A 24,381-nucleotide genomic window follows, 5' to 3' on the forward strand; every position below is an offset into this window, starting at 1 on the left:
ACGTATTTTAAGATGGATTACTTAAAGTAGAATTGCTGGGTCAATAGATACACTTTTTATTTTGATGGAGAACTTGAAATTGCCCTCTGGGGGTTTGTCCATTCGTGCTCCTCAGCCGTGTGCAAGTGTCTATGTCCCCACCTTTGCTATACAAGTGTGTTGGCACATGTTCTGATGTTACTGATCTGATGTGTATAAAATGTACTTACAAAAAATAAGAATGGCTTCTTTTCCGATGTTTAAAAGTCACTTGTAGTTTTGTTTTCTGGAGAACTGTGTGTTTATGTCCTTTGCTCAATTGCATTTTGGTCCTTCCCTAATTGGCATGCAAGAGACTTCAGTGACACATTTCTGCGTCTCAGCTGTAGAACCATGACTGTCTTTTCTTTGCACATCCTGAGATCTGCTTCCTAAAGTCCAGTGCTTTCCTGGGGTCCACCTGCCCACCTGCCTGACGGGACAGCCTTGTGGTGGGCCCTTCCTCTGGGTTTCTTTCTTACCTTCTGTGTGCCAGGCTCCTCCACTCCCATCCCCCGTCTGTTTTGGTTAGAATATGTCTTTCTTTTGTCCATTTTGAATCCTGCGTTCAGACCAATGGATACAAATGTTTGTGAACTTGTCTCGATTCCTGTTACTTGGGAAGTTTCTTTTGTGTAGGAACCTCTTACAGCCACTGAGTTGCCACAGTACTTTGTACACAGTAGGTGCTTATGTAATGTTTGTTGAGTGCATAGATGCGGCTTTGTTAAGTCCTTAGGTATTTGTCTAGCATGTATCTGCTTGGTGGCAGGGATGGGTACACCCGTGAACGAGCAGACCCAGTTGGGTGGGCTGTGGCGGGGCCCGACAGGCATCAGAGCCGTGTGTGCGCACCCCACCTGCAGTGCAGAGGCCCTCTCGGTCCTCATCCCATAGGAATAGTGCGCCCCCTGTCAGGCACCTGCAGCTCTGGACTATAGTTTTATGTCCCTCTTTCAGGATGCCGAGGAGTGTGACAAGGCTGGGAGTGTGGCCACCTGCCAGGCTGTGATGCGTGCTGTGATTGGCATTGGGATTGAGGAGGAAGATCGGAAGCACACGTGGATGGAAGATGCTGACAGTGTAAGTCCAGCCCAACGGCCTGGAGTCCATCTGTGGGGGACTAGGCTGCTGTGAGTCTGGCACAGAGGCCTGGAGTCTCCGTCCGTGGGGGCCTAGGCTGCTGTTGGAAAGTGTTTTTGATCTGCTGATTTTTGAACGTAGTTGTAAGGAATCCAGTTTTCTCTTCACCTGGGTTTACCTGGGGAGCTACTCTTTGCATACCTCCTGATCTGCAGCGGTCTGGGTGAGCTGATTCTGTGCTGTGGACCAGAAGCCAGTACAGAGTGGGAGCCCACAGAGCTCTCTCAGCTGTTTCCCTCTCCACATCGGGGCTATCCCCACCCCCTGTGGTTTCTCTTATAAATTGCAGTTCAGAGAATAGTTTGCATACAAAGCTTTTGCCTACTTTGAGATTATTTCCTTAGAATAGGCTTCCAGAGAAGAGAGCATGGGGTCAAAATCGATACATATTTTAGGTATTTAATGCCTTAATTGTGGCCCTTCTTTTTTTTTTTTTTTTTTACATTATTTTGAAATAATTTTAGATTTATAGTAAAGTCGCAAAACTGTACAAAGAATTCTTAACATGCCTTTCACCCAGACTCCCCCAAATTCAACCACTTCGCCACACCTGCCTTCTCATCCTCCAGTTATACTCAACAAACCCACATCTCTTACTTTGAATATGTGAGAGTGTGCTGCGGAGGGGGTGGCCCCTTTCCTCTAAGTGCTTCAGTGTGTGTTTCCTTAAAAGAGGACATTTTCCTACACAATCTCAGCATAGCTACCAGAATCAGGAAATCATGTTGATACCATACTATTATGTAATTTGCAAACCTTCCCCAAATGTCACCCATCGCCTCCCTAAGTGTCCTGTTAGCAGAAGGAAGAGCCCAGCTGTGCGATGATGCAGTAGCTTCCCAGGGTGACATCGTCAGGCCCCCGCGGCCTGATATCTGCAGGAGGGCTTTGGTCTGTCTTTGTTTCTCATGAGGCTGACTGTTGTCAGGACAGGCCAGTGACTTTGTGGGGCCCCGTTGATTCAGGTCTCCGTGATGTTTCTGTACCATGGGGTTGAGGTTCTGCATCTTTGCGGGACGTTGGGTCCTCCTGGCAGGTTGTGTTGGTAGGTTTAGGTGCCCGTTCAACTCTGACCAGCTCAAGTGGCATTTCCACTGGAAGGTTATTCTTGTTCTTTGTAATTAATAAGTGTTTTATGGGGCGGCACTCTGAGACTAAACATCCTGTTTCTTGTCAAACTTTGACCTACTAGTTTGCAGGTCCGTTAATGAGGTTTTTGGCCTGTATCAGTTACTACTGTGGTATTTGACAAACAGCGCTTTTCTAAGATCGTTTCTTCTACGTAGTATTAGAGTTTATCAGCTGGAATTCTACAGTAATGAAGAGCTTTCCTCTGTCACTTATTCACATGGGTATTTGCTTCCTTACGTTAGCAGAGACTAGGGATCCTTGCTCTGTTCTGTGAGTCCCTGCTGGCCTCCCCTGTGTGGAGCCTCACAGAACCTCGTCTCGAAGGCCGCGTGTGCCCTGAGCCAGACCACAGGAGCTGGTCGCACCACCCGTTTCCAGGGGCCTGTGGCCTTGTGCACAGTGCATATACTCTTGGTTCTTTTTTTTTTTTTTTTTAAGATTTTATTTATTTATTTGACAGAGAGAGACAGTGAGAGAGGGAAACACAAGCAGGGGAAGTGGGAGAGGGAGAAGCAGGCTTCCCACGGAGCAGGGAGCCCGACGTGGGGCTCGATCCTGAGCCGAAGGCAGCCGCTTAACCGACTGAGCCACCCAGGCGCCCCATACTCTTGGTTCTTTAGGGGGACCAGATGCAGGCCAACCGTGATGATTTTTAAAAGCTTTTTGTGACGTGGAGACACAGGTATAACAAATTTGCTCAGTCTCTGTATTGGAAGAAGTTTCCTAAATACGTAAAAGAATCCCAGTTCCTGGTTGTTGAGCTCCTTTTTATTCTAGATGTGGGGTTAAACACCTCACTTCTTTTTATTTTCCTTGTCTTTGACAGCACTGGAGGCCCTGGGAGTCAGGGGTGGAGGGCATTGCCCTACGGATAGTGGATTGTGAGAGCAGAAACCCACGAGCTGTTGCAGATCTTCTCTCTCTTTGTTGTCTCTTCCAAGTGTACCGGAGCGAGCACGGCTGTCTGTCACAGAGCTGTGCACTTCTGGAGGAAGAGCTGGAGTCTCTGTGCTTAGAAGCACAGAGTGTTTTCCTGGTACTCCCACTGCTCGGACACTGGCCCAGGTCACCCACACCTGAGACCCTGGGCAGGCTGTCCCGTGATCCTGGGGGGCCGTGTTAACTGTCTTCAGGACCTTGGTCAGAAGTCACAGAGAGGGGTACAGACCGGTTCGTATGGGGTCTAATCCTCACTTTTCCAGATGCTGCTGGTCAGGACACGCCTGAGGCAGGGCCCTTCCTGGTTTCTGTGGTGGTTGAGTCAGATTGAGGCCACGTGACCAAGGAGGAACCCAGTCTGAACAAGGAGGTCTTAGCTTCGTCGCTGCTCTTTTGACTCCTCCACACCCATTTCCACGCTGGTGGTCTTTGAACAGCAGGAGGCTTGCTAGTGGTTCTCTTGGAGAATGCGACTGTCAATCTGGGAAGTGGCCTCAGGAGGCCCAGACGCTGTGAGGCTGCCTGTCTAGTTCCATCCGTGCCATTTTGATGATCACTGTTGCAAAACTTTGTTTCTGACACACTTCTAGTGGCTTTTCACTTACCTCAAGATACACAACTTCTTTCGGTATGAGAGAGGTTCCCGAGTCTGCAGCGTGTGGGAGAGCCGCAGGTTTTCTTGGGCAGTCCGAGTGTGCCGTGTGCTGGCCTTCATCCTGTGTGAGGCTCCGTGAGAACAGCTCTCAGCCTGTCCCAGTGAGTGTCCCTGGATGTCGTGACCATCTAGAGACGTTATCACCATAAATAGTGACTGGTTTTCTTGTGTTGCTTGATGCTAACCGGGGGAATAAAATCATTCTTGAGTGAGGAAAACAGCATCCGAAGAGAATAACATGTGTTTATAGTAGGTCTGTTTGAGTGGACTGGTTCTTTCTTTTTTAAGCTGCATTTTTTATTGTGGTAAAATACATATATCCTGCGGCACCTGGGTGGCTGAGTCAGTTGGGCGTCTGCTTTCGGCTCAGGTAATGATCCCAGGACCCTGGGGTCGAGTCTCGCATCGGGCTCCCTGCTCAGCGGGGAGTCTGCTTCTCTCTCTCCCTCTGTCCTCCCACTCGTTCGCTCTCTCTCCCAAATACATAAATAAAATCTTTAAAAAAAAATACACATATACTAAAAGTTGCCTTTCCAAGCACTGGGGAGGCTGCGACTCAGTGCATGCAGTGCGTCCATGTGTTGTGCAGTCAGCCCCACCGCCTGACTCCAGAGTTGCTCCATCCCTCACGCCGGAACCCACACCCGTTCACACTCGATGCGTCGGTGCTTGCTTTCTCTTCTTTGTATTCACCTGTGTTTTACAGATTGCTAATGAGTGTATCTTTATAATTGGGAGTATGTAGTACACCTAATTTTTAAGAAGGAACCCGTATGTGTGGTGTGTGGGCGCAGTGTGCCTGCCTCGCTCAGCCGCGGCTGGTGGCTGTCGTTCGTCTGCACCAGTTCCTGCTGTTTGTTGAGGGCTAGCACACAGCCTCAGGCCCCGTGTGCTTCATGTCCCCGTGCTCCAGGGCTTCTCTCTCCTGGACTCTTTCTCACTGGGTCATCCTGTTGAGTGATTTTGAGCAGAGGCCGTCACGCCTCCTGCTCTGGTGCCATGCTGGGCTGCCCGCTCTCACGCCCGTCTCTCTGCTCTAGTGTGTGGCCCATAACGCCCTGGAGTGTGCACGCGCCATCTATGCCTACGCCCTGCAAGTGTTCCCCAGCAAGAAGAGCGTGTGGCTGCGAGCCGCGTACTTCGAGAAGAACCACGGCACCAGGTACGTGGTTGGGCCCCAGGTGCGGGGGTCGCTCTCCACCCCTGTGTGCGCATCGACCCTCTGACTCCAGGTTGGGCAGAGCTGAATTTAAACCTCACGTCCCCACAGGTGGGCGAGGGCCTAAATTTGAGATCCAGTTCTCTGTGATGCGGGGCGGAGGCGTCTGCAGCACTCGTGTGATCTGTCTTGATGGCTCCTTCTGCCGTCAGGTCATCACTGAGACGCTGAGGGTGTCTCTGCAGCAGAGCCCGCAGCTGGGCCGGTGGGCGCCTGGTGGCCCGAGGGTGCCTGGGGCGAGGCAGGGGCTGAGGCCCCACGGCTGTGCGGGACTGGCTTTAGCAGTGTGGGCGGTGCAGTGTCTGGCCCAGGCAGGCATGGTTTTCATTTAAGCTGTGCTGACTTTGGGTTTGGGCTAGTTTTGTGCTCTGAGGAGGTCCTTGACAGTTTTCTCTAATTGTATTCTTTAATTGAAAAAACCTTTTGGGTCTGCCTTATTGGCTGTAACTGCTGATTAAATTAGGTGTCGCAATTTCTGGTGTTCAGGGGGTGCCTCTCCGGGGCACCAGGCCCATGTTGCTGTGTGCACCCTCTGCCCGGGCCCTCTGCTGCTCTTCCCTGTGCTAGGGTGAGGCGAGGGGGGCAGGCCCTGCTGATTTCTGCAGGGCTTCTGCTGGGAGCACCCCGAGGCTCTGTTTCTCTCCTTTCCTGGCGTTTGAATCTCAGTCTGGTCAGGGTGTCTGTCCATGTGTGTTGCTGAGGCTCCTGTCTCCTCCCCACTCCCGCCGTCTGGTTTGGTGTTTGGGAATTAACTCACTGGGGATGCTTTGAGATGACTGTGCTGGCTCACCTGTGACGGTCCGGGTCCGGAGCAGGGCCTCTCCTGGCGGCTGCGGTTTGTGGGTGTGCTTCACTGACACCGCTGCCCTGGGTCCCTGGTCTCGGGGCAGTTCCCTCCCCGTCTCTGGCACCCTTCCCATCCAGCTGATTCATGGAATGGAATGGCCAGAGGAGGTGGGGCGCTCTCGATCTGGGGTCCTGGTTCTCCTGTTGTCTGGGAAGCATGGTGTGCCCTCTCGGGCTTCACTCCACACAGAGCGAGTCCTTCGTCTTGCTGTCGAGGCCCAAAGAGGTCATCTGTGCCAGGTGCTGCAGCAGAGGGCTGGTGGCCACATGAGGGTAGGGGGCTTCGTACCTGCCACCCAGGCTGGCGGGATTCTTGCTCAGTAGTGACCAGAATAATTCGTTTCCAATAAGACAATTTCTTTGGATACCGAAGAATAGGTTCTGGGTCATAATCTTTATCGGCGGATCTGTGGTTACAGATGAAAAGAGGTCTCCTGTCACCCAGACCGTGAAGTTATCATTCCCCTCAGGACACACGGCCATAAAAGGGCCCCTGAGAAGTCCCTCCATCAGGCTTAGCCCCGTAACAATGCCTTGCTTTGTAGCACCCTCTTCAGTAGTTGATTTTAGAACCTTTATGAAGAGAAAAGATTTCCCCACACTCTCCCCATTGTAAAATCTGGTAAATCATTTATAGCACCGAACTTTGGAGCAGTAACTGTCTTTTCAGCAGCCACGCTGAGGCTGTGAGCACCCCGCACGCTCTGTTGGTGACTGTGGCCCCCTGTCTTCCAGGGAGTCCCTGGAAGCGCTGCTGCAGAGGGCCGTGGCCCATTGCCCCAAAGCGGAGGTTCTGTGGCTTATGGGCGCCAAGTCCAAGTGGCTGGCAGGGGACGTGCCTGCGGCGAGGAGCATCCTGGCTCTGGCCTTCCAGGTGGGTTGAGGGGTCAGCGGGGCTGCAGGGGGCATGTGCACTTGAACCCCCGCCCAGTGCCTGTTGGGGACTGAGGGCTCCAGAGTGCATGTGCCCTCAGGCCCTCCCCCTGCTCATTGATGGGAGCTGACCTAAGAGAGGGGATGTGTGTGATCAGGATGCACCGAACTTGGGGTGCTTTACAGGCAGCTGGGGTCCTGAGGGGTTCCAAGAGTGGGAGAATGGCCGGCTGGTGGACCTGCCTTGTGGTCATGGCCACTCACTGTAACCACAGGCCACGTGTTCCAGAGCACAGAACATAGGCCCAACAGGTGACATTCCCCAGCAGTCGCCAGACACAGTTTCCCCACATAAGAGCACAGTGACAACCTCTTTCCTCTGTGGAAATTCGAATGTCAGTCCCTGCACTCTGCACGTGGGCCACCGGCTGCAGCCAGGCCTCGTAGGTGGGTGGAGTCGCACCCGGCCAGGCTGACGACGGCTGACGTCATGAGCTGGGCAGTATGAGTGTTAGAAGTTTGCAGCATACTTAATTTTGTGAAATTTTCATTCCAGGGGAGTTAATGTACAGTGTTATGTTCGTCTTAGGAAGTGTGCGACATAGCGATTCAGCACTTCCATGGGTTACTCAGTGCTCACAGCATAGGTTGGGTTTTTTTTGTTTTTTTTTCCATTTGACAGAGAGAGACACAGCGAGAGAGGGAACACAAGCAGGGGGAGTGGGAGAGGGAGAAGCAGGCCTCCCGCGGGTCTCGATCCCAGGACCCCGGGATCATGACCTGGGCCGAAGGCAGTTGCTTAACCAGCTGAGCCACCCAGGCGCCCCAGCATAGGTTTTTATACACTGTTGAGTGCAGCATAAATGTCAGTCTGTTGTTGGAACCCTGGCGAGCATAACAATAAAGTCTGTCCTTCCTTGAGTAAATGCCACGAGAGGGATTGTATCTGGCCTTTGGCTTTCTGCTGTCCATTGGAGGACAGCCACGTGTTGAGGGCGCTGCTCCTGTCTGGCTCACAGCTTCTCCTGCCATCTGCCTGGACATTGCTGCTTGTCCCCAACACCCCCTCCAGGTGGCTCTCCTCTCCCTGACGGTCACTTGGGGGCTGCCTGCCAGGTCTGTGGTGCAGACAGGCAAGTGTGGGCAGTGGGTGGCTGTGCTTTCAGGAGGCCGTGAGGACACCACCCCTGTGTCTGCTGGATTCTGGGTTGCATGTGGCCCAGTCCTACCCTGTGGGAGCCCTCCACACCACCTGTGATGCCCTTGGCACCCTTCTTTCCTGCTCCCGTGGACACACTGAGATGGCTGGTTCCTTGTCACCAGGCTTGGGAGAGGATTGGGTGCGGCAGATCCCCCCGGGTCATTTTAACAGGACCCTGGGGCTCAGAGTGGGCCGTGGGGAAGATGGCTCTGCTACTGCCGGTGTTGTTGCCTGGGCGTCTAGAACGTGGGCTGGCTGGTTTTCGGGTGGGTCAGCATTCTTGGGCCGGACCCGACTTTGTCATCTGTTAGCTCTGGAAGTGCTTGGATCGCACTGTCCTGCAGCAGAGGGGGGCTCAGCCCCATGCCTAGGCTGGCTGCTTTTGATTAAGTGTAACCTAGCCCTGGCCACTTTGTTCTGATCCCCTCCTGACACTGTTGCTCTCTCCCTCCAGGCCAACCCCAACAGCGAGGAGATCTGGTTGGCCGCTGTGAAGCTGGAGTCAGAGAACAACGAGTATGAGCGAGCCCGGCGGCTGCTGGCCAAGGCGCGGAGCAGTGCACCCACTGCCCGGGTGAGCAGGCTGCCCGGGTCTCATGGGGTCCCCGGGGCCTGTGGCGTCAGGAAGGTGTGAGGTGCCCACTAAAGCCACGGTACACTAGGCTTGTTGGTTCATCCTTGACTTTGACACGTGTTTGTGTATTTAGGCCCCCATCTTGTTGCAGGGGATGCGAAACAGCTTACAAAAGTCTGTAAAACACGGCGGGGCAAATGGCATTTGAGGGGAGCTATAGTGTGAAGCCTGTGTCCTCCTGGTGCAGGTGCCGGTCCTGGCTGGGCCCAGCGCTAGAGGTGGTCATGCTGTCCAGACAGGTGGTGGGGGTGGGGGCGGGGGCTGCCTGACAGCGCGTCTGCCTCGCAGGTGTTCATGAAGTCTGTGAAGCTGGAGTGGGTGCTGGGGAACATCGCAGCGGCCCAGGAGCTGTGTGAAGAGGCCCTGAAGCACTACGAGGACTTCCCCAAGCTGTGGATGATGAAGGGGCAGATTGAGGAGCAGGAGGAGCTGATGGAGAAGGCTCGGGAAGCCTACAACCAGGGGGTGAGCCCGTGTCCTTGGCTGCAGCTCAGATCTGCCCCTCGCAGATGGAACACCTGGCCCTGGAGTGCCATTTGTCTCCCCTTGTATGGGAATTGGAGGCCTAGGGGTCAGTGACTTGCTTAGGCCCCAGCTGGTAGAGTGGTAGCAGGGCCAGACCCTGGTCCCCTCACTCAGACCTGTGCTTTTCCTTCTGCAGAGCTGTGTGCACTGCACTCAGTGAAGCGTGGGTCACAGCACACCTAACGTAAGGGCTGCTGTGTACGCTCCCCATACGCACTGGGGCACGGCATAGCCGTGTAGTCGGCATGCACGCGCCCTGCGTACACGCGTGCACGGCATGGCCATGCACATAGATCTCCACACCCAGACGTGAAACGGGCAGGTCTCTGGATGCAAGCATCCCCTACTCTCCCGGCCTGACGAGCTGGCCACAGCTGTCACAACCCCTCCCTGACACCAGCTGAGCCCTCTCTTGTCTTTGTTGGCTGCAGCTGAAGAAATGTCCCCACTCCACCCCTCTGTGGCTTTTGCTTTCTCGGCTGGAGGAGAAGGTTGGGCAGCTGACCCGAGCTCGGGCCATTTTGGAGAAGTCTCGCCTGAAGAACCCAAAGAACCCTGGCCTGTGGTGAGTCCTGGCAGACCCAGCTCACCCCTCCTACGGGCTGTCCTCCCTCAGTTGTTCACGAGGACTCCTTTGTGCAGCAGTGTTTCCAGCTCAGGCTCCATGGGAAGCGTGGCAGGTGCTGTCCCTGAGGAAGCACGGTTCCTGCCTTGGGAGAGTTCAGCCCGGATACTCAGACGGGCCTGTGGGTAGTTGGATGCAGTTTAATTTGTGCTCTGGTAGAAGGTGCCCAGGGGAGCCAGGAGCTAACAGTGGGGGGTCGGGGGTGGATGAAGCCAAGAGGGTAGACCCTACAGAAGAGGTCACATCTAGACGAGGCTTTAAGGGATGAACACGAAGTTGTCAGGTGAGGGTGGAGTTCTGTCCGTAGGGAACAGCTTGCGGAGGGGTGCGGTGTAGGGTTCATAGTGTCAGAGCTGGGGTGTGGTGGTTGCCAGAGGAGACCCCAGAAAGATGGGCAGGTCCTGGGCGCTGCTGACATGGTGCTCACTGTCCCAGTGGCGACAGCATGCCAGCTGGACCTTGTCCTGCACGTGTTTACTCGCACCTGCATGGTATCAGGGTCCCAGGCCTCCTCACTTCTCTGGCGGATGGGCTGTGCTTGGCAGCGCAGGGAGCTCCAGCCACGGGGGCTTCCCAGGAACTTCTGGGACTGTAGCTAGGCTTGTCCTTGGGCTTCCGTGCATGGGTGACCTGCCCTGTGGGCCCCTTTCCTCAGGTTGGAGTCTGTCAGGCTGGAGTACCGTGCAGGCCTGAAGAACATTGCCAACACGCTCATGGCCAAGGCACTGCAGGAGTGCCCCAACTCCGGTAAGCGGCTTCCTGGCTTCCCAGACTCGGCAGGCGGCGGCACTTCCTGAGGGAGTGGGTCTCAGGGTTCAAACGTGCTGTGAAAGTGTTTTGTTTGTCAGAGTTTCGGCTCTACTTGGTCTTTCAGACATTTGAATTACGTCTCCAGTCTCGTTGTGGGGAGTTTGACTTCGTGTTCTGATGCGCCCCCATTACTTTTTCTTCTGAAACTTAATTTCCATTATCTTACCCTGCATCTAAATGTACGTGTAGCATGAACACATTTGGAGTTTAAAAAAAACGATATTAAAAATCACCTGTAGGGGCGCCTGGCTGGCTCAGTCGGTGGAGCGTCTGACTCTTGATCTCCAGGTTGTGAGTTCAAGCCCCATGGTGGGTGTAGAGATTACTCAAAAATAAAACAAAAAATCATCTATAAGCCCACTACTGAGAAATTGTTACTTTTTGCTTATTTGTATTATTACAGCTGTGTTAACTGCACACAATGGAAGTCCTCGTGTGTTTAGTGTTGTGCCTTGTTTTAAAGCTGAAAGCTTTGTTTTTTTAAGATTTTATTTATTTGAGACAGAGCGAGAGAGAGAGAGAGCACAAGCAGGGGGAGCGGCAGGGAGAGGGAGAAGCAGGCTTCCCGCTGAGCAGGGAGCCCGATGCGGGGCTCGATCCCAGGACCCTGGGATCATGACCTGAGCCGATGGCAGGTGCTTAACGACTGAGTCACCCAGGCACCCCTAAAGCTGAAAGTTTTGTGAGAATTTTCCATTGTCATCAAATCTTCAAGAAAGTAAATTTTTCAGTGGCTTCGTGGAATGTAGCAGTGTGGGTATGTGGGAAGTATACCACTCCCCTGTTGGTCAATTTGAGTCTTTACTAGCATTTCTGATTGTTTTGTTGTAATAAATCCTTGGATGTGGAATTACAGAGTTGGTGGGAGTGAACCTTGTAGGTTTGGGGTTCTTCCAACCCAGTCACCGCCTGTGACAGTCTGGCCTGTGCCATCAGGGCTGCTGTGCAGCGGGCAGGCCCTGTGGGCAGACATGTGGGAGGTCATAGCCATGGTCAGAGGACGCCCTGGGTTAGAATCTTAGCAAGCCCCTCTCGGGGTAGCCTGCACATGGACAGGCCACTTCTAAAAGCAGAGGTGGGGTCTGAGTTGTGCCCTTATGTCTGAATTGCAGGTGTCCTGTGGTCTGAAGCCATCTTCCTTGAGGCAAGGCCCCAGAGGAAGACCAAGAGCGTCGATGCCCTGAAGAAGTGTGAGCATGACCCCCATGTCCTCCTGGCTGTGGCCAAGTGAGTGGGGGCATCCTCGTGGGGTTGCTGACCCTGGAGACCTGATGGAATCTCTTAGGGTCCTTGGCCACCAGAGCTCCATGATAAAGCACTTTTGCTTTGACCCAAAGCAGGCACATCTCCAGGCAGAGGCCATGCAGACCTATGCTGCCCCAATGGCCTGGGCTGTCCCTGACCCACAGACAGGCAGCTTCCAGTGGGCCCGGCCCTCCTTCCCTCCGTCCTGGGCTCCTTCTGATGGGAGTGCTCTCTCCGTCTGTGGCACTTTTCAGTCTACACCTACACGTGTCCTAGGTTGTAAGAAGCAAACGTGCTGATGTTGGTCCACACAGAATTGAAGTAGTAAGCAAAGCAAAGGGCTCTAAGCAAGGAAGTTGTTTTTCTTGTGTGAGAGTGAGAAAGCAGACATTTTCACCTTGGTGACCTCAGGGACAATCCAGGGTCTGTCGGTCAGGCCCAGTCAGCCCACCTGGGGGTGCAGAGATGTATGTGCTGGAGACCATCTTTCCTTTAGGGTGCGTGATCCCAAGAGCAAGAGGACAGCCAGTGACCTCACACCATCAGCTCGAGTATCGGGGGCTGGGTCAGGGGCTCTCTGGGGAGGCATGTGGTGTGCGGGGTGTGGGAGGAAGCTCGGGGCCGTGGGGAGATTGAGTGACGTTGTGGCCGTTGCCTGGAGGGCCTGAGAGCAGGATGGGGGCTGGGTGTGTTGAGAGGAGGCTGGGAGGTGACCGGTGTGTTTGAGGTGGAGGGTCATCAGGAAGAGCCTTGGCTGGGCTCCTGGGACTGCTGCTCAGGCCTCACCTTGGGGAGGCGGCACGTGTGGCCCAGGAGCTCCCGTGTGCTGCCGTTGCTGGCTGAGCAGGAGTCTGCCCACCCCCACCCCCCCGCGAGGTACGCCCAGGTGGCGTTGGCCCCACTTCTTAGGTCCTGCAGGACACCTCCTCACCAGCTGCTGCGAGGCTTCCCACCGGCTCCTGAGGCCCAGCTTGGGCTCCTCTGGGGCCCCCTCCCTCCTGCTCTGGGCTTCCGCCTCCCAGAATGACTGTTATGTATGGCACTCTGATAGGGCGGCCATAAAACCTCGTAAAAAGCTTTGCTAAAGTAAATAAGTCGCTCTTTGCTGTTCCCAGGTTGGCGTTCTGTGTACCTGCTATCTGGGTTTGTGCTCTTTAAGTCATAGTTTATCTAACACCAAGCAATTAAGAATACCACAAGGCTTAAAAAACAATCAAGCTATCGGCATGAAATCACTCCTTGTTGTAACTGAGACCAGCCCAAGCAGCTGCCCTGAACGGCGGGTTCGTGCTTCGGGGGCTGCTCTGGTGCCTGTGGCTACGGGGCCGGGGGAGCCCAAGGCTGTCAGGGGTCACCCCTGCCCTTCCCACCTCCTGCCTGCACCGGTGTGTTGGGGAGGGTGCTCATGGGCCCTTCACTTGGTTTCTGGCCGTCCTCACTTGTGGCTTCCAGCACGGACCTGGTTTTTGGGTGTCTGTGTCTGCTGTGGGCCCAAGTTCCTGGTACTGACCCGAGGCCTGTCTTGTCAGTGTTGGCTGGGTTCTGCTGGAGGCTGCCAGGGGCGGGCAGAATGATCTAGAAGGTATCTGTTGAGGAGCAGGTTGAAACTTGAGTTTCTCTGATCAAAGTCTTAATGGAGTTTGAAGTTCTTGCTCTATGTGGACTTTTTAAGAAACAGCTGTTTAGACCCTCGAAGGACAGTTGCAGGTTGGTGACCTGGAGCGACACCCAGGGAGCCAGGCCCCATTCCTCAGCCCTCCTGTTGGGAGTCCAGGGGCTCACCAGGGAGAGGAGAAAACTCTGTGCTGGCCGCAGCAGGGGCTGGGCTCGCCGTCCACCCCCCGCACGGGCAAGCAGCGGCCAGAGGAGGCCAGGGCTGGGCCACACCCAGGGCCTCTGTGGCTTGTGCTGGCCAGCACCCTCAGGCACTGTGAGATGGGGCCACTTACTCTGGGTCCCTGCACCGATGCTTCCGGACAGGCTGTTCTGGAGTGAGCGGAAGATCACCAAGGCCAGGGAGTGGTTCCACCGCACGGTCAAGATCGACTCGGACCTGGGGGACGCCTGGGCCTTCTTCTACAAGTTTGAGCTGCAGCATGGCACAGAGGTGAGGTGCTGCACATGGCGGCTGGTGACCGGGGTGTGGGATCGCAGTAGAAATGAGGGTGGGGTTCAAGCCCTGAGGATTGACCTTGTGCCCCGGCGAGTTCTGTCCTGCTCCACACGAGCCTGGGGGTGGTGTACGGGGGAGCCTGGGCAGCAACCACCCGCATCCATCCCCCCGCCCAGTGCTCAACATTGCCAGAGTTGTGCTCCTGGGGTTGGGGATGGCCAGGCTGTCCTGGGATCCCCACAGGACCTGGGAGCTGTGCCACGTGGAATCTGGGCAACTCCTTGTTCAGAGAAGGCAGGATCGGGGCACTCGTTTGAGGCACAGACGTGGGGGCTTGACTTGGCTCAGCATCTGTGTGCTGAAGCTAGCTCCTGGGAGGGTCCGTGCAGTGGGGCTTGCCCCCTGGAGGAGGGACTGTCTCGAGGAATACACCTGAAAGACAACTCTACGCCTGCCTGCCAGGCCTGGGGCTGTGGGGCTGGGTGAGTGTGGTGGGGTGAGCGGGAGGGGCCCCCTGGGAGGGGCCCTGACTCAGATGCCCACTGGTGCCTGCCCAGGAGCAGCGGGAGGAGGTGAGGAGGCGCTGTGAGAACGCCGAGCCCCGGCACGGGGAGCTGTGGTGTGCTGTGTCCAAGGACATCGCCAACTGGCAGAGGAAGATTGGGGAGATCCTTGTGCTGGTGGCGGCCCACATCAAGAACACCTTCTGATCGTCCAGTCCCTGCAGGGCGCGGCCCTCGGGGCAGCACGTGGAGGAGTGCGTGATAGCAAGGAGCGGGGTGGAAGGGGTCCTGAGTTGTCCAGCCTGCTCTTTAATTAAAAGTTTTCCAGGTCGCGTGTCCGGGTTGGTGCCCTGCTGGTTTTCTCGGCGCCCTTGCCCCACCAGGAGCAAACTCACGTTTGTGGCCCCAGTCGGCTCACTGGGGTTCTTGTTTTCAAGGGGGCCACTTGTAGACAGCCTGTATCCCGCAGAGGAAGCCTCCTTGGGACTGTGTGAGGAGGTCCCGGGCAGCTCTTGTTCTGGGAACAGCTGGGACAGGCTCTCCTGGTGACTCATTTATCCCCTCTGGGTGGGGGGCATCACATAGGTCTGCCTGCCAGGGAGTGCAAACAGCAGGCTCAGCTTCCTAAAGTGCCTCCCAAAGCATGTTGCTAAGGGGTCACTGGGAGGCTCCTTGGGTGTGTGTTCGTGTGTTCAAGGGAAATGTTACCGGAAGAGATTTTCTCATATTTGCATGTGAATTTATTTTTGCTAATTTATAATCAGCAGTTTTGTTCTAAAGCACTTGTAACTGCCCTCATCCCTGGATTGACAAATGCATAACCTGGGAGTCTTAGTGTATTTTCATGGTGGATGCTGTGTGAGGACAAAGGCCTTCCTCAGGCTGTGGACCTCTGTATGTGTGTCGGGCTGGAAACCAGCGGATTCTCTTAGAAGGGCTGTGTTGGCTGCGGCTGCAGACATGTGGCCAGAGGCCATGGGTTGCCGGGAGGCCGTGGGCCAGGGAGAGGAGATGCTACTTGTTCCATGTGGTGCGGAGAAGAGTAGCTGGCCGCTGTCCTCACATGTTCATGTCCAAGAAGATTCCAGTAGTGGCCCCTGGGTGCCTCTAGGTGTCCCGTGACACCGATGAGGGGGCCTGTGGTGGGGCTCAGTCACTGACCCACGGCTCGGCCCTCCCCAGGCAGCCCAGGTTGGGGAGCGCTTGCCTCCACGGCAGCATCTGGGGCACGGGCAGCTTTGCCTGGAGAGTGCAGGCCCTGCCGGGTCCACCTCTGATGTTCTGGGAGCCACAAGGACACTGCCAGCCCAGAGCGGGCAGCAGACCACCCGTGTGGCCTGGATCCCACTCACAAACTGCATCTGGAAATGCTTCCTCTGCTTCTCACCCTGAGATGGGCTAGGCCTGAGAAGCGGTGCCTGGAGGCTCACGGGGTCTTCACTGAGACTTAGGAGTCTCCGTTGATGTCTTGGAGGAGGCGGGAGGGATCCTGCCTGTTACACTGAGGAGGGAGACCTGAAGCTTTGAGGAGCTTGAAAAGCAGCCCGTTTCTACCAAGGCCCCGGCAGGAGCAGTGACTCGGCCGCCGTCAGGTGAGGCCTTCTGCGGAGCCCTTGGAAGGTTCTGGAGCATCTGGATCGTCCAGTGTGAATGTCTTCTCCTTTGCGTGGGGTTGTTTGTTCTGAGGTGGGGAAACTACTTTCCTCTCTGGGAAAAACGAACCTTAGCTTTTCTTCACTGACATTTCTTTGGTTCCAGCTCAAGGCAAGTTGGCTTCTGGAGGCTGCCCTTGTTCTGAGGTGCTGGCTGTGGGGGTGACCCCCCGGGCACTGCCAGACAGGGCTGTGGTGGCCCAGCTCCCTGAGAGCCTGCTTGGGCGAGTGGCCATGACCTCCCCCAGCAGAAGACCCCCTCAGCCCGGGAGGCCTGAGCGGCAGGAGGAGCCTGGGAAGTCCCGCGCCTGGGACCTGCTGGGGCAGGACCCCCCGGACGTCAGGGTGCGGGGGCTGGTGGCTGTGGCGGGGCTTAGGTCCAGCTCACCTGGGAGCCAGGTTCCCAGAAGAGGCAGTACTGACTGACCACTGAGAAAGGCCCCCGTGGAGGGGTGCAGACAGGCAGGTCCCTGGCCTCTTCTGGCTACCCGCCCCCCAGCTGTGCCCTGCCCTGCCCACCGGACACCCCACCTCCTCCTCAACAGTGCATATCTTCCTGGGGCTGATGGCTTAATCCGAGACCCACTGGATGGGAAGAGAGCCCGCAGCTGCTGGGCTCCAGGGTCAGGTTAATTGAAGAAGCAATTGGATAGGAGGTGGGGAGAGGGAGGGGGTAGGGCTGGGATCCTGGGGCCTCCCTCCTGCTCCCTCCCTCCTTTGCTCAGAGGAGCCAACTTCAAAAGCCTTGTCTGCCTGCCGCCAGCCCGCCCTGCTGCAGCCTGTCCTGGGAAGCCCTGTTGGCCAGGCTTGGAGCAGGAGGACCTGGAGTGGCAGCCACACTCCCTCCCTACCTGGGGACCCAGGATCATGTGCAAGGCCCACTGGTGGGAGTGAGGGAGGGCCTCGCCCTGAGAGGCCCATGGTGAGTGGCATTGGGCCATTGGGGAAGGGGCTCACCCACGGCCGCAGAGGGTTTGGGAGTGAGCATATCCCAGGGGAGGCTGCATGACCTTCCGTGCCCTACTGGGAAATCCCCCTCGGTTCCCGTCACCTCGGCCTGGCAGGCCTGGCCCTGGTGCTCTTGCCTGTTCTTCCCGGCAGTGGGGGGAAGGGGAGGGGAAGGAGGGGGTCAGCTGGGCCGTCCTGGTGCCAGGGCTGCCCTGATTCTCCCTGACTGGGCTGGGAGATGGGCAGGCCTTCCGAGGAGCACCTGGGCAGCCCTCCTACCCCATGGGGATCTCTCTCCAGCACCCACAGCTCTTGCTCTGGCTGTGACCTCTGACCCGCTGGGCATGCCTGGGGGCAGGTTTGAGGAGGGGCCACAGCAAACTGCATCTACTCCTCCTGCCAATGCTGCACCCCAGGTCTCCGTGCTGGTTGGGGTGCTGTTCGGTCAGGCTCCCCTCCCGGGGCTGGGAAGCGGAGTCGAGTCCTGCGTTTCGCTGGCTTCACATGATTAATTTTCCAGTCGCTGTTTGACTCCAGCCGGGGGGCCTGAGGGTGGGTGTGTGGCCCAGGGTCTGGGAACTAGCTGCTCTCTCTCTTTGATGTTCGGGCTTCTGGGTGGGGGTGGGCTTCTCCCCAAGCCAGCCCCTTCTGGAGGGGGAGGCCTGTAGAAGGACTGTCTAGTGGGGCACCAGATGGCCCCTTCCTCCCTTGCCCCTGGGGGTTTCCCCAAGCCTTCCCCTCCCAAAGGGGTGTGGCCTTGAGCTCTGAGCCCTCACCCCTGTCCTGGCGGGAGTGAGGGAGGGCCCGCTGGAGGCTGAGGGGTACCCCATTTCCCATGGCTGTGAGAGCTGGTGGTGGCAGATCCATTGATGAGGAGTGGGAGCAGGTCAGTTCTGCCCCTGCTGTGGGGACACAGAAGTGAGCAGTGTTCTGGGGAGCAGGGGGTGCTCCTCAGGAAGAGAGCCTGGCTCTGGTGGGGGTTGTGTCAGGGAAGTGTGGGGACGAGTTAGGGCATGGCCAGGGGAGAGGCCGTACCCCTAGACCGAGTCAGCCTTGCCCCACAGTCTTCTGGGCTCTTGGCCCCGTGCTGCCGCCTCTGGAGTGCCCTGTCTCCTTCCTGGCCCTTCAGGGCTCAGTGGGCCTGCCTTCCCAGCCACTCCCCCCGCCCCATGTCATTCACCCCGCAGATCTCTGCCTCAAGTGTTGAGCTGTCTGGTTTGCAGGCCTATGGTCTGTCCTTCCTCTGCTCGATCCAGCCTAGATCATGAACGGCACAGCGACCTCTCCGTTTTATACCAGCTCAGATTCCCTGGTGGTTGTCTGGGGGGCTGTCCAAAGCAAACTGCCGGAGGGCTTGCTATAGGGGAGGCCCCCTCCACAGGCCTGGGCACCCCACCCTGACCCAGTGTCCCTTCCAGGTGCCTCCTAAGCCTGCACTCTGGGCGCTCCTGCTGGCTCTGCTGGGAATGGCCCCCGGCCAGGCAGGGCTCCGCACCTGCAGCGTCCCTGACGTGCTCCACCACTACCGAGCGGTCATCTTTGAGGACCTGCAGGCCGCTGTGAGGCAGGGTGGGCCAGGGGCACAATGGACTGGGCCAGGCTCCCAACACCTCCATTTCATTCAGAAAAACCTGACTGGACCTGCAGCCCCTGGATGGCGGGGTCGGGTGGGAGCTTCCTGCAGTGCCCAGAAGGTATGGAGGAGACGCCCCCACCCGTGCCCTCTGGTCCCCTCTAGGGGCCTCCTCAGAGGGCTCTTCCCCCAGCCCCCAATTTCCTCCCTTCCTTCCCCAGGAGCACAGTATCCTACTGTCCATTGCGTCCCTGGGTCGGACCCTGCGCAGGGTGGTGGCCCGGGGCCGCCGCGGGGCACTGGAGAAAGCGGCGTGGACCGTAGCCCTGCGCACCGAGGCGGTGATGCGGCGCCACTGCTGGATGCTGCGCCAGGTGTGCGGGGCGGACCCGGGTCCCTCCCCTCCCGCAGGTTCCCGCCCCCCCCCCCCCCCCCACTGAGCCTCCCATAGCCCCGCGGCGTCACCATCTGGGAGCTCCAGGGGCTCGACGCAAGCTTGGGGGGGCGGGTAGGGACCGTGGGCACTCGCTGACCGTCCCGTCCCCAGCAGCGGAGCCGGTGGCCCGAGAGGCGCCCTCCCCGGCGTCGCGGCGGCCGGAGGAGGCTCCTACTGCGCGCCCTGGACGCCGTCGCCACCTGCTGGGAGAAGCTCTTCGCGCTGCGCGCGGCGGCCACGGAGGACGCCTAGCGCGCTTCCTGCGCGGGCCCGGGAACAGCCGGCGGGGCCGCGGAGCCCGGGAACGAGCTTCGTTTGGTGGCGACCGCGTTCTCTCCCTCTTGTTGGCTCACCGCTGGGTCCCGGCCCCTGCCTTGTCGTGGCCCGCGCTCCTCGGAGGGCCCTAGACCTGGAGGTGATGCTCCGGGCACCAAGCCAGGACTCAATAAACTGCTGGTGCTGCGGTCTGGTCTTCTTCCCTTCGCCTGCTGGCGGCGGGGCCGACCGCCCCGGGATCTGCGCCTCGGCGGGGAGCGGGCGCCGGGGGCAACACGGCACCTGTTCGGGGAGCCAGCCTTACCCGCCACACCTGGACGAGGACGAGGGCGCTGCGCTCCCAGTCTTGGGCAGCAGGGGGCGGCTCGGGACCCTGGATGGGACGCCCCTTGTCAGCGGGCAGCTCCAGGCTGAGGGCGGGGTGGGGGGTGGGGGCTCTAGCGGGCCCTGAAATATCCGGTATCCGTCCTGCTCCACTCTGGAATGGGGGAAGGGGTGGACATGGAGGGGAAGGGAAGGCTGAGCTTTGTGAATTCAGAGCAAAACAACCGGATAAAGGAAACGGGCCTGAAGGGAAGCCAGAGTCGCTGGCCCTGGCTGCAAGTGGGGCCAGGCCATTTCCTGCGGCCCTGGGAGGGGTGGCCACTGCCCCCTCTGTGGACCCGGACAGGCTGGTCAGGGCCCCACCATCTCGTGCTCTAGGACCGTATGTTTGCTTGGCAGGGTGCGGGGCTGACCCTGGACTCCCCAGCCCACAGCTGCATAGACCTGGGTGTCCACGGCCCCCGCCCCAATCACAGCTGATGCAGGAGGGAGAGGGGGGCACAGAGAGAGAGCCCCTAGCCAAGGAGGATGTCTGGTGGACTCAACACCCATCACACTCCTCTCTGCCAAGCAGATGGACTGAGGAGGCAGCGGAGCAGGCCTTGTGTCTGGGGTGCCCTGGCAGAACAGAGACAAGCCGGGGATGCAGAAGGGCCTTCCTGGTGGGGCAGTCAGCACCAGCACAAGATGAACTCGAGAAGGTGACCCTGACCCAGTGACCCGCTGTACATGTGTTAACACGTTGAGTCTGTGCAACGGGAACTACTGTCCCTGATGAGACCGAGGCACTGGGAGGTTATCCCCGGTCCCAAATCACATAGCCGGGAAGTGTAAAAGCTGGGATAAGACCCGGGCCCTGAGCATGGTTACACCCCACGTGCGCCCTGTGCACAGGATGGGGAACCAAGCTTCCCAGACCTCAGTGTGCACTCAGTCACCTGCTGCCACAGTGTGCAATTGCCCTGGGGGCCCCATCGTGCGCATGAGGGGGATGCCCACGGTGCAGGCACTGCATGCCCCGTGGAGCATTCCATGGCTCCGGTTTCTGCAGCACATGCTGCATGTGCGTGCCACGGTGTGGAGTGGGCCAGTGTGGGGGCTGGGGCTAAAGGACATGGAAGGAGGCTCAGCTCAGGCTGAGGAAGTGGCACGGGCGTGGAGGGTCTAAGCTGAGGAGGGTTACTGGAGTCCGGATCAGGAAAGATCCCCATGCCTTGCATGGAGATGGTATGTGGGGGCTGGGGCTGTGTGGTGGAGGTGAGGCTGAAGGAGGTGGGCTGGACCTGGAGGGGTGAGGAGTGACCAGGCAGTGCCAGGGTCCTGGCCCGAGTGCCTGGATGCGTCCTCGTGTGGGACCTGGAGAGGGCTGATAGAGGAGCAGACGTGTGTGGTGCAGTTCCTGTCGCTGGCTCCTCAGCCTGGGCCCTTGCCTGCATGGGGAGGGGCGGGGCAGGCCCAATTTGGTTGGAGCATAAGGTGTGGGGCCACTGAGTTGAGGGCTGAAGGTCAGTAAGAGAGTCCAGGGGTGTGGGTTCAGGGACAGGACGGGGACAGGCTCTCTCTGGAGGCCCCCACCCTGCTCCTGTTTCCCCGAGGGCTCCTTGCACTTGGATCTGCCCCGGCCCAGAGCCCATGGGGACAGCACTCCTCTCCTAAAGCCCCTTGAGCACAGCCTCCTGGGCTGTCAGGCCTGCTGCCCACCCACAGCACCCCCTTTCTGCTGCTGAGAGCAGTCGGGCTTTCCTGGGGAGAGGTAGGTGGGCAAGAGTGCAGCCCCTCCATCCACAGATGCCTGAGGACAGTTCAAATGAAGAGCAGCTTGGAGTGGGGGCGGTGGGACGGGGAGCAGAGGCCTCAGAGTTTTGGGGACACAATCCCTGAGTCCTAGGCCACGCCCACATGAATGGGCACCCTGACCCCACTGTTCTCGCCTGGAGGGTCCTGCCAGAGCCCACCTGGAGGCGTGTGTACATGTGTGAGCGTGCATACATAGGTGTGCCGAGGGGCTGCCCGTGAGTATGTGCACCAGGTGTGTGTGTCCTAGACCTAGCCCAGCCCCCTGCTGGCAGAGCTTCCCTCTTTCAGGCAGCCCTCCTGAAGTCTAACTCTGGTCTGTCCTGGCAAATTGAACACCTCGGGGCAGGGACTGGAGGCCTGTGGCCTGAGCCGGCAGAACCCAGTGCGCCCAGGCTTGCTCCCGACTTGTTCTCAGCGTGAGCCCCCCGCCCACCCCCCCCCCCCCCGTCCACCTTCTGCCCTAGTGAGTGGCCTCCATGCTGGGCAGAGGCCCCGCACGTTTTGCCAACCCCCCTGATAATAAGCCAGTGTTATGGGTGTGGAGACCTGGGCCCTTGTCCCCATATTTCACACTGTATCAGTTTCCTAGGGCTGTTGTGACAAATCATCACAAATGGTGTGTCTTAACACAGTAGAAATTTCTTCCCTCACGGTTCTGGAGACTAGAAGTCCAAAATCATTGTCATGGGTTGGAAATCAAGGTGTTATCGGGCTGTGCTCCCTGCTGGGGCAAATCCATCCTGGCTTCCCGCAGCTGCTGTAGGCTCTTCCCTTCACGTGGCCTTCTCCTTCTTGTGAGGGTCTTTGCCACTGGGCTAAGGGCCACGTGGGTGATCCAGGATGATCTCCTCACCTCAAGATCCTGAGTCACATCTGCCAAGACCATTTTTTCTAAATATGCTCCTACCCACAGGCTCTGGGAGGTGGACCTTGCTCTCCTGGGGCCACCATCCCACCACGGCCACGTCATTGCTCACACAGGATGGTGGCAAGTTGGGCTTCTGGCTCCTGGGACAAAGTTCACTTGTCCAGGGTGGGGATATCCCAACCAGACCAGGCCTGGGGGTGGGAGTAGAGCCACAGTGACTTGCCAAGGTACAGAGAGCAGAGGGAAAGCTGGGGGGTGCCCCACTCAGACCCCACGGTGTTCGCTTGCAGGTTCAGCACCCAGACCCCCTTTGTGGCTTGTTTATCACCAGCACAGGCTGCTCAGGAACCGCTGGCTGGATCTGCCCAGGGTCAGAGACGAGGGACACAACCAGGGACAGAGCTGTGGGCCTGTGCCGCGTGTCCCTCCTTGCTGAGGCCTGGGGCACGGGTCAGGGCCTGCGCCCAGTGGCGTCCTGTCCCTGTCCCGTACATGTGCCTTCTCAGCTGCTTCCAGGGAGGTGGGGGCTGGGTCCCAGAAGGAGGGGCCGTGCCAGGGTGGTAGATGGGGCCGCAGGGCACAGGCCGGGGTTGTGCAACTTCCTGAAGCCAGGGAGCCAGACCCCCCATGTGCAGCGCCAAAAGGAGGGGGGCCAGGCAGACTTTGAAGAGTAGCCTGGTCCCACAGCCTCCCCAGACTGGGAGCCTTTGAAAGAACATCTGGAACACGGGCGACTGGCAAACTAGTCTCTGGATTTGAAAACCAAAAAGTTAATCCCGACTTTGCCACTTGTGTGTTCCCCACCCCGCCCACATGCTCCTCTCTCCCCACCCCCACTTCCTACCTCTGCCTCTTTGCAGGCTGCCAAAGACCACATGGGGTGGGGTCCATGCCAGCCCAGTGTGCTGCCCCTTCTGAGGGCGGCGGACGGCCTCTGCCCTGCCCGGCACCTCCCTCCATGTCCCCTCCCTTATGGTCCACCAGTGCAGCCTGACTGAGCAAGGGGAGGTGGTGGGAAAGATGAGTGTCTGCCATGCCCCGACTCTGGACAGATGAGGCTCCATGTTCATGGAGCCTTAGCTGTGGGACAGGATGTGAGTTAGCCAGGCCCCGCATCTGGCGCTGGGCGCCGAGAAGGCATGGGGCCACTCTCAGGCTGGGAGGAAGCACCTGCACCCAGACCTGAAGGGTGTGCTGGCCTTGCCTGGCACTTGGCCCTTGCATGTGAATCTGTGTGTGGGGTCCCCTGGTCTGCAGGTGTGCAAGGAGGCGGCCTGCACCATCTGTGGCTGATGTGGGAACAAACAAGGTCCCCCACACCAGGAAACAAAGCAAATACTCGGGGGTGGGGGGTGTATGCCAGGTGCTGCAGCCCATTGTCCCTGCCAGTGGCCTGTAGGACCCTGGGGGGCTCCCAGGGACAGTCCCCATCCTGTCCCCTCCCTAGGAAAAGACCCAGCTTTGTAAACACAGAAGCAAACAACAACCATCATCCCCCCAACCCCAATGAACCCCCACCTCCCCAGCCTTCCTCCTGAAGGACCAGCAGGGATTCACACTTGCTGGGGGAAGTGAGTCCTTGTTTTGGGGGAAATGGGAAGGTCAGGACCTGGGAAGGGGAGTGTATTGTGGGGGAGGTGGACCAGCCTGGGATTGGACACTGGCCCCTGAGTCACCTCTGGGCTGTGGGTTGTTGTTGTTGTTGTTGTTTTTTAAGTTTATTTTTTTTAGTAATCTCTACATCCAACGTGGGGCTTGAACTCACGGCCCCAAGATCAAGAGTCGCAGGCTCTTCCCACTGAGCCTGCCGGGCGCCCCTGAGCTGCGTCTCGATGGGACCTCTGCTCACATCTGTGAGCCGCACAGCCTGGCTCCGTGAAGGCCTGTCACCAGCCTAGTCGCCTCCGTAGCCTGCCTGTGACCACTGTCGCTTGGGGGGAGGTGGCCGGGGCTCCTCGCCAGGTGAGCAGGCCCTGTCCTCCGGTCCACTGGGCCTGTGCGGGGCGTGAGGCCAGGGGTCCCCGGCT

General features: G+C 58.1%; 2 protein-coding genes across 4 annotated transcripts in view; both read left to right on the top strand.

The window, feature by feature from the left end:
• PRPF6 (pre-mRNA processing factor 6) overlaps positions 1 to 14,818 on the top strand; it is a 43,838-nt gene extending 29,020 nt beyond the window's left edge. The window contains exons 12-21 of one of the 2 annotated variants that reach the window (XM_036085495.2): positions 979 to 1,101; positions 4,927 to 5,048; positions 6,687 to 6,825; positions 8,480 to 8,599; positions 8,948 to 9,124; positions 9,616 to 9,749; positions 10,465 to 10,556; positions 11,732 to 11,846; positions 13,845 to 13,971; positions 14,535 to 14,818. In XM_036085495.2, the coding sequence (XP_035941388.1) occupies positions 979 to 1,101; positions 4,927 to 5,048; positions 6,687 to 6,825; positions 8,480 to 8,599; positions 8,948 to 9,124; positions 9,616 to 9,749; positions 10,465 to 10,556; positions 11,732 to 11,846; positions 13,845 to 13,971; positions 14,535 to 14,687 (1,302 nt within the window). In that variant the 3' untranslated portion in view covers positions 14,688 to 14,818. The remainder of the gene's footprint in view (positions 1 to 978; positions 1,102 to 4,926; positions 5,049 to 6,686; positions 6,826 to 8,479; positions 8,600 to 8,947; positions 9,125 to 9,615; positions 9,750 to 10,464; positions 10,557 to 11,731; positions 11,847 to 13,844; positions 13,972 to 14,534) is intronic. The other variant, XM_036085496.2, reaches the window with a different exon arrangement.
• Positions 14,819 to 17,263: 2,445 nt separating this feature from the next.
• Positions 17,264 to 19,553, top strand: C10H20orf204 (chromosome 10 C20orf204 homolog). Of its 2 annotated transcripts, none has more exons than XM_078057404.1 (3): positions 17,264 to 18,774; positions 18,875 to 19,027; positions 19,201 to 19,553. In XM_078057404.1, the coding sequence occupies exons 1-3, from the start codon at positions 18,547 to 18,549 to the stop codon at positions 19,339 to 19,341; spliced, it is 522 nt and encodes a 173-aa protein (XP_077913530.1). In that variant the 5' UTR covers positions 17,264 to 18,546; the 3' UTR covers positions 19,342 to 19,553. The 2 variants fall into 2 exon arrangements, with proteins under 2 accessions (XP_077913530.1, XP_035941691.2); XM_036085798.2 differs by having other exon boundaries at positions 19,204 to 19,553.
• Positions 19,554 to 24,381: the final 4,828 nt, after the last annotated feature.

The sequence above is a fragment of the Halichoerus grypus genome, chromosome 10 (genome assembly GCF_964656455.1).
Source record: "Halichoerus grypus chromosome 10, mHalGry1.hap1.1, whole genome shotgun sequence".
In the NCBI taxonomy this organism is placed as follows: domain Eukaryota; kingdom Metazoa; phylum Chordata; class Mammalia; order Carnivora; family Phocidae; genus Halichoerus; species Halichoerus grypus.

Excerpts from the sequence above, each read along its gene's own strand:
- C10H20orf204 (XM_078057404.1), top strand. The coding sequence starts at position 18,547 with ATGGCCCCCGGCCAGGCAGGGCTCCGCACCTGCAGCGTCCCTGACGTG. Across the intron at positions 18,775-18,874 it reads CTTCCTGCAGTGCCCAGAAG|GAGCACAGTATCCTACTGTC; the intron begins GTATGGAGGAGA and ends TTCCTTCCCCAG. Across the intron at positions 19,028-19,200 it reads ACTGCTGGATGCTGCGCCAG|CAGCGGAGCCGGTGGCCCGA; the intron begins GTGTGCGGGGCG and ends TCCCGTCCCCAG.